At 34.4% G+C, this 11,277-nt stretch overlaps 1 protein-coding gene across 2 annotated transcripts in view; it reads left to right on the forward strand.

Annotated features, from left to right (window-relative positions):
* The window catches only part of SLC4A10 (solute carrier family 4, sodium bicarbonate transporter, member 10), a 117,238-nt gene that overhangs the window by 69,815 nt on the left and 36,146 nt on the right, over window positions 1–11,277 (forward strand). Inside the window, exons 7-9 of one of the 2 annotated variants that reach the window (XM_009996091.1) lie at window positions 4,782–4,873; window positions 9,248–9,405; window positions 11,244–11,277. In XM_009996091.1, coding sequence (XP_009994393.1) covers window positions 4,782–4,873; window positions 9,248–9,405; window positions 11,244–11,277 — 284 coding nt within the window. The remainder of the gene's footprint in view (window positions 1–4,781; window positions 4,874–9,247; window positions 9,406–11,243) is intronic. The other variant, XM_009996092.1, reaches the window with a different exon arrangement.

Raw genomic sequence — 11,277 nt, forward strand, 5'->3', positions numbered from 1 at the left:
TTTTTGTTTTTTTTTTTTTTTTTTTTTTTTCCTGAATGAGAAGAAATGCATGTGGGCTTGAAAAATAAGTAATTTTTCTGATTCAGTTTCCTTTGACATGTCATTTGGACCCAGTTTGTTTCCATTAACAGTGTTTTGTATCTGAAGACATTGTTCTTGGTTTTTGCTATTGGCATTCTAGAGTCCTCTTGGATTTTGATTAATAAATACAATACACATATTTAAAAGTCTTGAGCTTTAAATTTTAGGTAGAGTATATTGCATGTGACATTAATATATGGGATTGCATTTTTGTTTTTTTTTACTTTGGCAGGACTAATAGCCGTGTCTGCAAATGCAAACTTCTCTTAGTGTAACAAATATGGACCTTATTTTGATAGGTTTTGTTTTTTATGAGGCTTGGCTTTGCATGACAATTTTGCGTGTGTGTGAATTCTTGCTCTGTTCAAAGCTCTGGCAATTTCACATTATTTGAAAATACACTCATTGTTTTAATATACATCTATTAAAAATATAATTTAAAAACCTGTACTGGTAATGGCTTTTTAATACATAGGTAAACTGTAAGACCCATGTTAGTGTTATCCGTTAGGTATGAATTCCTTTATATTTAAGCTGGATATTTCAATTATACTACGTTGTGCATTTGTTTGACTGATAGTTTAAAAAACCTGAATAGTGCTTGGATGAATTCTCAAAGAAGGCAGCTTTTTGGAGCTTTCTGTAGATGAACAGCAGGATAAATCAGGGCAGTTAAACTTTACATTCATAAGGACTCAAAATACAGCATTGCACTCTTCAAAAAGAAAATACTATATTTACCACATACAGTGTGTAAATATTTTGTGTGAGAGCTGAAATGGAACTGTCAAGGACAGGTTATGGAAGAGCTGAATGAAAGGCAAGGCTATCGCTGCTCTTATTACCTCTTATAAGGAGTTGATGGTTTATGCCTTCACCATTCTTATCAGCCAAAAGCCCATATTGCCAACACAAAGTAATAAACCATTGCAAGTCTTATTCTCAGAGCAGACATTTGAAGTCTGGATAGGGTTTGTGACTAGTCTGGTTTTTGGGGCGTGTTTTTTTTTTTTTAATTTTCCATATAGTGCTTTGAAGGCTCCCATATTATAAAGATAAAATTTGGAGAAAACTTGGATTTAGTGTACCTGAATGCCAGAGGCAGTTCGAGGCACTGCTGACTGTTGATGTCTTGTTGGAAATCAGAGAGGAAATACCTTTGTTTTGTTTGGTTGGTTTGGGGTTTTTTGTTTATTGTCTTGTTTTAGTCAAGGTTTGACATGACAGTTCCCCTCTTCATTCACGGAACTCTTTAATTGATTGTTGCTTCATGGGACCATTATGGTGAGAGTAACTGCATCCTTCATTCAGAAGAAACAATCAGTTGCTGAAATTAAAAGCAGCTTGAGGGTAAATCACATACATAGTTGCCAACAGGCTTTAGCAAACTGAATAATTTATTCACAGGGCCACCATAACACTACATCTACCTCCTATCTAGTTAAAAATACACAGGGATTTAACAAACTAAATGTGTATGGGAGCAAAAATCTCTCAAAAAACTCTGTACTTTTTGCCTTACTTTTCTGTTGAAGGGCCACTCAGGGACCAGATTTCAAATTTGGGTTTTACTCACTGTATTGTTGTATAAGAAACATGCATTTCTGCAGCATTTAAGATGCTCTTTAAAGACTTTCCCTATTACTGTAATGTGAAAATTGAAATTACTTGACTTCCCTATCTTGTATCTCTGATTATTATTCACTACAATCAAAAAACCAAACTAGTTGCTCCAAGATCCAGAAAGGTGTCTAAATTGCAGAGATATTTAAACATCACAAAGTGCCTCAAGGTAAAGCTTGTGTTCTCTCGGATTATTCCAGCATATGGGTACATCAAAGTTTGAGGTCTTCGTTTGGCACAGAAGAAGAACATATGCTATTCCTATAAACTTCACATACTTACTGATTGTGGCTTTTATTTCCTACTGTATATATTTTTACATTATTTTTTTTTTTCCTAAAAGAGAAGTGGATACAATGTTTAAAAGTTAGCCTTTGGACTGGTATGCTAATTGCCTAGAGGCTTTTGACAGCTCTACTTATGATGTTAAAACTTGAGTATTTATACCAGGTGGTCCATGCTTTGACTCTTGTTGGTCAATATTTTTATCTCCCTGGCAGATATCCCTGCTCTCAGTTTCTTGAATTTTTGAGTCCATTAAAAAAAAGTATAAATGTAAATCCCTAATTAGCAACAGAAAAATAATGAAGTACTGTTTCTGTTGCTTTCCTGTAACATCTTTATAACATAGTATTTATATTGGTATGAGTAATTATTACAAGATTTTCCCTTTATATAGATCCTAGAATATAGAGGAACATCTAAAAAGAGTAAATTAAGAATTAAGAAGGTCTAATATAACTAGATTTAAAATTTTCTGAGAGTCAGGGCAGAAGTTTTCTGTGAGTGTTTTTTGGCTTCTCTGTTAGAATAAGTGGAATGTATTTTTGTTATTAAAATCTCAAAAAAGACAGAAGTCAAATGTATATATTAATAGTTATAATACTACAGAATAATTCTTGTAAAACTAATTCTAGGACTGCTAAATAAACAATACAGAAAAAAATTACAGTGTAAAGTAATGTATAGGGATGGTGATTGTCATGTATATTGTGAAGGTGAGGGTGTAACAATGATAGAACTATGTGTTTTCTTTAAGTCCTAATTAAAACAGACAACCGACCATTTTCAAGCTTTGCGCATATTTAATAATTTCTGGCTTCCAATTTCAAAAAGTAGTCTCTTGTGATATTTAGGAATTAATGTGAAATCCTGTAAGTTACATTAATATGTTGCTTTGTGAAAAAAAAATAATTATTCTTGTCATATGTAAATTGTAATTCTAAAGTATTTTTATCTACTTGGTTAGATTAGCATGCTTGTCATGTCTGTTTTTTTGCCGTCCTGTTTATTTCACTTTAGTGCTGAACAAAAGCCCTCATTTCTGTTACTGTTTTGATCAGTCCTTGTCCTATATCAGAGAGGAAATGGAAACATTTGCATTTTTAAGATCGATACATGTAATAATAACATTTCTAGCAATTCATTTTAAAGCATTCTCTTCCTTTACTTCCTAATCAAAGTGAAATGTCTCTGACTAAGATACCAGGATGCAGCACAAGGAGTCTAAAAACTGGTTTGTGTCATGGAGATTTGCCTAGTGGAAAATGAGATGTTGATTTTCATGAAAACCAGCCTTTTCCTTGTGCAAGTGTTTCAGCTGGGAATTCATAACCAGACTGATACAGGGATACAGTACTGCTGAGCTGTGACAGAAGCCGGACGCTTCCATATTTTGGCAATGATTGAGATACTCTTGCAAGTCTCCCCTCCTATTCAGACTGGATCCTGCAAAGTGTTCTGTTTCCTGGCTGGGGCTGAGGACATGCTTGGACTGCAAGCATGTGTGTAACAGTGGTGTGAGGGGACACGCGGTGGCTTTTTGAATTGCCCAGACAATGTGCCTAGTTTAGGACTTTCTGACTGTCTTCATCTTCACGTATCGTGAACATATGGTCTTTGTTACTGTGCAAGTTTAGGTTGATTTTCACCAGAACCAATGTTTTCACATCATCATTTCTCAGTCATATGAGAGACTTTATTTGCTATGGAAACAAATACATCCTGGGCACAAGATGCTGACTCTGGGCCAGTTGGACTCTGTAGTTATTCCTGGGTATGTGTTAGGGCAGTAAGAGATAGTTGGCTCATGTATTTGGTACTTTTTCCTATGCTTTGTCATGGTGTTCAAGAGCTATGCAAAGCTCCCTGCCATGCTGGGGAGGAAGGAAGAATGAAGGCAAGCAGGGAATGAACTGTCCCCCTGAGGGGTCTGTGTGCTGCCCTGCTGCCAGCCCCACACCCTCAGGGAGTGCATGGTGACCTCTGGCTGTGTGCAGGGGCAATATTGGCATTAAGCAAAAATATGCTTTATGTGACATGTACTTGTTACTGTTTTTCTTTTGGGGCTTTTGTTTGCAAGATTTGGTTGGTCACAAGGCTTGCTGTTGGCTTATGTGAGACTGAGGTGTAAAACTGAGGTGTTAAACACTTCTTCTAATCTTGAGAAATTTTTAAAAAGTCTGTAAAATACTTTACTAAATCCTTACTGGAATTTTTTGAAATCCTTTACTGGAAAATTTGTTTTACACTTGTCAGTAATCACATTTTTCAGTACTGAGTTTTAAAATAATCTCAATTTCCAATAGTTCTTTCTATAGTAGCCCACTTTTATGCTGGGTTTTATAGTTGTTATAATCAGGGCATTCTTATATATAGGAGAAAATTATGGAAATTAATAATCCTGTTTTATTCAATGAGGAGTATTCTTGTAGACAGATATTGCCCAAAACTGGCAGGTCCTCACATTACTTAAAAAACTATATGAATGCAGGACTTCCCTCAAATGTAATATCTTAAAAGTTGCTAGCTTTAATTGGCATAGGAAGTTTGTCTTCCAATATTCAGGAGTATCTTTTACATTTTAAAAGTTATATTCTCCTATTCCTAACTGCACTTGATAAATACTCTCTTTAGAGAATGTGTCATTCTAAATAAGTCTAATTAAAATGCCATGTTTAGATGTTTCATATATATATATGATACAAAATGTCTGCACTTCTTTCACAATTTATTAGTAATTGCTTTATTTATAAAAGTAATTGTTAGTATTCTGTATTAATGGTACTTTTTTTTAGCAGGTCAGATTGTTTCCCCACAGTCTGCTCCAGCTTGTACTGAAAACAAGAATGATGTGAGCAGAGAAAACAGCACCGTTGACTTCAGCAAGGTGAGTTTTCACTAATGGTGAAGAGATATTCCTGACTACCAAATGGACCTTTTAAATTATATAAAATTAACTCACATGAATCAGGAAGATATCTGAAGTGCAAATTTCATTTCAGCAGTAAGTTTTTCATGTGCACTGCAACACAGTTTGTATATAACAAAAGAAGAATTTTTTATTTTCTCAATCACTGGTAACAGGAAATCACAGTTTAGGAACACAGGTATGTTGCATGACAATATTGTATATTTTTAGAAGGAATTTTTACAAATTAACAGAAAATTACCTAAGCAGGAAAGTAATTTAAAGTTCTTATAATTCAGATTTATCTCTCAGATTTTTACTTTTTGTAGAAGTAATGCATGAATGCAAACTACTCTTTTTATAACCTGAACTTGTGGATTCCAGATGTCTCAAACAGAATGTGTTTCTGCAAACCTATAACTTAATCCTTCTGGCAAGCCAAGATATTTCAGTACACTTCACAAAAGATGTTAGCTGTTCAGTAGTGGAGATTGCAATGACAGTTCAGTGTTAGATAGCAAAGAAAAGCAAACAGCTTCTCAGCTTTAATGTAAAGGAGAATCCTAATTTGTTTAAAAAGTCTGTATGTACCTAAAACAAACTGTCACGTTAGGTAGAGCTGACAGACCTGACAGGGGTAGATGACTTCAGCTGACAGATTAATACAACAAAGGTTGAGTAAGTGAAGAGAGGTGATTTAAACCTAAATTCTGAAGAATAGTACTTTGAGTCTGTTGAATCTTAATGTTAGTGCAACTGAGCTAAAAGCAGAGTTATGTGATTGCTCCATCTGGTGCCAGACTTACTTCCTAGCAGCAGTAGCTATTTGCACTATTTGAATTCTTGACTGCACGTGCCAGACTTGAATTGGGATATGGCTGAAATAAACAAGAGAAATGGATCTTTTTGTCAAAGGCAGTGAGAAGGAAGTTGGCTGGAGATGTATTATGGGCCATATCACTACAGAGGTAGCAAGGAGATCTATAAACAGTGACAAGTTATTAAAAATGTAATGCTAATACTTAAAAAATATTTAAAACTAAGATTATAATAGTTTAAAAAGTCAAGTATTATTTTGGTTTCCTGTTATTTCTATTAAAAGCGTTAAACTAATTGTTACGGCAAGTGTTCTTATATCAAGATGTAAAATTTTGTAAAGGATATAAAATATAACAATCTATTAAAAATTAAGCTGTGCAGAGATGAAGTTTATAGTAACGCAGAGAGAATAACAAGACTTTCAATAGTGCTTTGCTTGCATGTTTCCCCAGTTTGCTTCAAGTGGTGTAGGATTAAAATCCCAGTCTGTTAAGTAGCTGCATGATACTAAGCAAGATTGGAGTCTGCATCATTTGGTCCTTCGCTCAGTATTTTTGTAGTGCTGCAGCTTTCCTGTTTTAACTGGCCTGAGAAGAGATCAACATGTCTTTTGGCTAACCTCAGCAGTGGTAGATACCAACAGGAATGTCAGGAATATGCAAGAAACAGCTTTTGTTTGCAGGAATGAAATAACAGTAAAGGATTATAATCTAAATACCTTTTTTTGACTTCTTTTTAAATAGATCCATTTATCCTTTTGAAGATGCAGAAGTAAAATACAATTTCCCCTTGAAATGTGCTATAACAGTAACTCCCAACGGTTATAATTGGAATTATACGCACAGATTGAGAGGAAAGTAGAGCAGTACACTTATTTTCTCTTGAGTATTCTGATTTCTTACTCTAATTTTGTTCCACATATTAATTTCGTTTATCTTCTACAAAGAAAGCACCTTTGACTACTTCACATATTCTCTCCTTGCTAATGTATCTCCCTTGGGCTACTTCTAATATTCCAAATTTTGGAACTGATTCAAAAAGCTGCCTTAATCTGAATACAGCACTGAGACTGTGTTGATTGTCTTGGTATCTATTTATGAATAATGCGAGACACATCACTAAAAGCTGTCTTGAATGTTACTTCAGCAGCACAGAGAGGAAGACATAGTTTCTCATGATTGTACTTGGTAAATGTGTCAGTCCCTTTCCTGTGGGGACACCATGAGGACTTTTTATTTCTGGAGTGATCTGGAAGTGATTTGTCACGCACCACTTTATCCTGTATCTGAGCAGGATAGAGATGGAAGTTTAACAACTGTATCTGGTTGGTCTCTACTTCTTGCACAAGAGGCTGAAGGGAATCCTAGTTGTACTGAAATACAAAATACATTAAGAGACTGCACCCACGTCCCTCCTTATGGTAGCAGTGTTCCTGTGCTCCACAGGGTAACAGGATTTCGGAATCAAACTGTGGTTTCAAACTGACAGAGTCTGGTCTTTCAAATACCATGTGAAATAAGTAACTTGTTTTTTAATGCTGATTGAACATGTTTATAAATAAATGTGATTACTATGTGTCAGGGCTTTCTTAAGAAGTGATGTTGGGTATTCTCTGTATTTGTGTCAGTTTATGTTTGGTTCTGGGAGAGACCCTCATCACCCTTATCAGTCCTTGAGTTGCCCTGGAGGGGAATGGCCTCCACATTAGTTTTATGTTTAATTGGAGCTTGTTGGGAATATTTAGTCATGAATATGGCTCAGGATAGGGTGCAGATTAAGATGCATGAGTTCTATCCAGAGATGTATGATGGAGAGGTTAGATGAAGTATTTGAAGGTTGCCCCAAATCACTCCAGGATCCCCTCTGCTCTTGTTATCTAGCAGAGGCAACACCTGGACTTTGGGTGTTTTTGCTCAGTTTGATCCTTCTCTGCCAGCTGCTTGCTTTTTAACTGAGACTCTGTTTACTACCTAAAAGATTTTGCAATCTCAAGCTGGTGAATAGTAGAAAGTTTCTGAAAATACTTTCTAGTAGACAAGAGATTGCATATTTATTTCAGATTTGAATCTTGATCCTGTGGTCTCTATGTTAGTGGGACCTTAAGATGAAAACTGTATATTTTTGTATGTAAGACATTAGTTGTTAAGTGTTAAATTCACTCAAAGGTAAAATTGTACATATTGCTGTGTATAAGAGACTAATTCATTCCTTTCAACTGTAAGTGACCTATGACACACAAATTAGGTGAAAAATTAATCTCTTTGGGTTTTTTATTTAACCCTGAAGAGTTATTTTGTGATTTGAGTGGGTAAAATTGATCTCGCTGATATTTTATGTTGAGAAAGTACCTGGACTCCAGCCTTCCAGGTTGATTTGATGCTTGTTGAACTTCATTATATGTTTGGTCATTGCTCTGTGTTAACTTGGGGTGGCATTAGACATCTCTTTGTGATCTCAGAGACATAAGATTTCATTCCACAAGCAACTGTGTTATATCAGAATTCTGATTTAGTGCCAGAGCCATTTGCAAGAAAACAATTTTCTAAATATTACCAAAAACTATGCAAACTAGTACTGACAGATGGCTGTAAGATAGACATTAAAATGGTCCACTTTAACAGTTTATATTGGATTTGGTTGCTGTTGTTGTGTTTAGATTAATAAAAGGAAAGCAAATGACAAAATTCATGCATTTTGAAATGTAGACAATACTGATGCATAATGAAATCAAACATACATTATATACTCCATTACTCCATGTCAATCTTTGTTACAGATTAAATTCTAGGATGGTACTGAGGAAATAAATACAAATGAACCCCTTCTTGGGCAAATTCCTTGGGTTTATATAGTAGTGTCATGAGGAAGTTGTTTTTCTGTCTTTTCCTACCCTCCCCTTAAAAGTGAACATTGCTGCCTTCCAACTGCAGAGTTTTTATTCTTCTTTACTCATTCAGTTTACTCTTGAGACAATCATGGTCATAGCTTATTTTCTGTCTTTTTCAGCAGACTGGCAACTGTCTTCCATTAAATCCAAAACCAAAAATACATCTCGCTTAGAGTAGCAGAAGGAAATCAGTGTAGTGGAACCTGTTCTTCTCATTGAGATTATAGTACAGCAGATATGAACTATGCATTTGTGATTTACAGAATTGTTGATTGTGGAAAAACAAGATGTCTTAATTTCTTCTACTGTTATGATTTATTGATTATGTTATGAATTATTAATGGTGTTATGAATATTGATAGAATGCATTAATAGGAAATTAATACTGTATTCTTAACAAGATTTTGAATTTGTTAATTTTTTATACGTTTATAAATTAATTCTGCAGTACCTTTAACTATGTTTCAAAGAAAAAAATAGTCAAATAATGAAAGACAAGTTGCTTGGTCAACAGACAAAAATATATACGTATAATTGAAGTCAGTAAGATTATAGTGCAGTGACCATAAAGTTTCTGTCAACAACACAAGGAAAAAAATAACCCCTATGAATAGCTTTTAGATTGTAATTTAATATACTTTTCCTAGGTTGACCTACACTTCATGAAAAAGATACCACCTGGAGCCGAAGCCTCAAACATCTTAGTTGGTGAACTGGAGTTTCTGGACCGTGCAGTTGTTGCTTTTGTTAGGTTATCTCCTGCAGTGCTGCTTACAGGACTAGCTGAAGTTCCAATTCCAACAAGGTATGGTTGGAATAGCAGTTATTTCTTTTATGTTAATTTCTTATCATGTTTTCCTGACAAACTGCGGAGATGGGGAGATGTGATTTTCAACTTTGGCATTTACTGAGTTACGAATTTGGTTCTTTTTTCAACAAGACATAACTTAGAGACATCTTTCCACTAGACTTTTAAATGATGTATGGGTATATTCAAAAACATGCCATTTGTGTGTGCAGATAATAATTCTTTGCAGAAGTAAAAGTGATCGTTTCTTGGATTGCAACACATGGTTTATTTTGTGCAAACAGGTAATATTGCAGATGAAATACTAGGATGAAATACTCAGCTTCTTGGAATGTTTTAACTGTTTTCATCTAGCACTCAAACTGCTGTGTGGTAACTGCATAATTGTGTCTAGGAGAAAAAAACATCGAGGATTGAATATAGGGGGAAAAGCAAATTGATTTGATTGACCAGAGATAGTGAATGGCTGAAGAACATGCTGTAATGTCATGCTCCTCCAAAAGTTACTTTGTAGATACTTGCATGGTAGTGATTGTGATTTTTAACCATACATTTTTATTAGATTACTGTTGAAAGTTGAAACTTTTTCTGAAGAAGTACTTTGTATCTGTGAATAAATTATGAGAATGAAAAAAACATTAATTCTAAAATAGACTTTAAATCAAATAAAAAGCATTTAAATAGATCTGCAAGTATATTATTTCTAGCTGGGGTTGATGCAGGTCAAAACTCCAAAGTTATTCTTGCATATGTGAGTTCACTGACAACTATTATGTCAGTCTCTTCCTTTTTTTTTTTTAAATTTGTACATATGTTTGTACACATATTTGATCTCTCTTTCCCCTTCCCTGTTTGAGTTTCTATAGCAGTAGAATTCCAACAGAAGGCACTAGTGTATTCCAGTTCTTTGTGACACTCAGCAAAAAGTGTTATGCTATGAAATGCTATGTGGAGCCTCCAGTCCTTGCTCCAAGTCAGATAAACAGTACAAAATTTTCTTTTTAAGTTGTAGTTGCTTTGGGTATGACTCTTTTTGTCATTTCTACTTTTTGCAGCCTAATAAGGGACATTGAAGGACTGAGTTGGCTTTGGAAAAACTTCTGAAGCCTTTCCTCGTAACGTCCCCCAACCTCCCACCAAAAATTCCAATAAAACAAGAATACCCACAAAAGGAAAACAGCAGGTTTCTTGATTTTTTTAGTCAAACAAAAATTAATGCTTTAAAAGGATAATTAAAATTTTCTGAAAAATGTTTATTTAAAAAGTTGGTAATGTTAGTAAAAAAGTTGTCTTTTGCATTTTAGCAAAACTGAGAACTTCTGTTATTTTGTTTGAACCTACTCTCTGCATTTTATAGAACCTTAAGAGCCCTGAGCCTAGATTAGAGGCTGTCTAGAGCCTTAATGGGAGGAAGAATGATAAGTATTTTTTTATTCAAAAGTAATTTCACTTCCCCAATATTGCAGTAATACTGCTACCATAAAATAACTGTTTAGTTGAATTAACAAAATTAAATAAATTAGTATTGATATGTTCTGTACATAGATTGTCATTGTATATATTTATTATGATGAAGTTTGTTTGTAGGGGGATTTTAAGTGTCCCAATCAAGTCTCACTGTGAAGCTTATGACATATTTTTGGAAGTTATTTTTACATTTTTTCTAACCACAGCTTCATGTTTTAATGCATGTGTGAGGATCTTGAAGGAGATTTTATATGTATTTGGTTTAGAGGTTCTTCTAGTCCAATTTTTAAATAAGCATTTCTGTAGTATGTGTAGTTACTTTAAACCATCTATCCTTTACAATTTTTAAATTCAAATTTTGTTTACAGATTTTTGTTTATTCTTCTTGGACCACTGGGCAAA

The sequence above is a fragment of the Chaetura pelagica genome, unplaced genomic scaffold (assembly GCF_000747805.2).
Source record: "Chaetura pelagica isolate M959 unplaced genomic scaffold, ChaPel_1.0 scaffold3, whole genome shotgun sequence".
Taxonomy (NCBI): Eukaryota; Metazoa; Chordata; class Aves; order Apodiformes; family Apodidae; genus Chaetura; species Chaetura pelagica.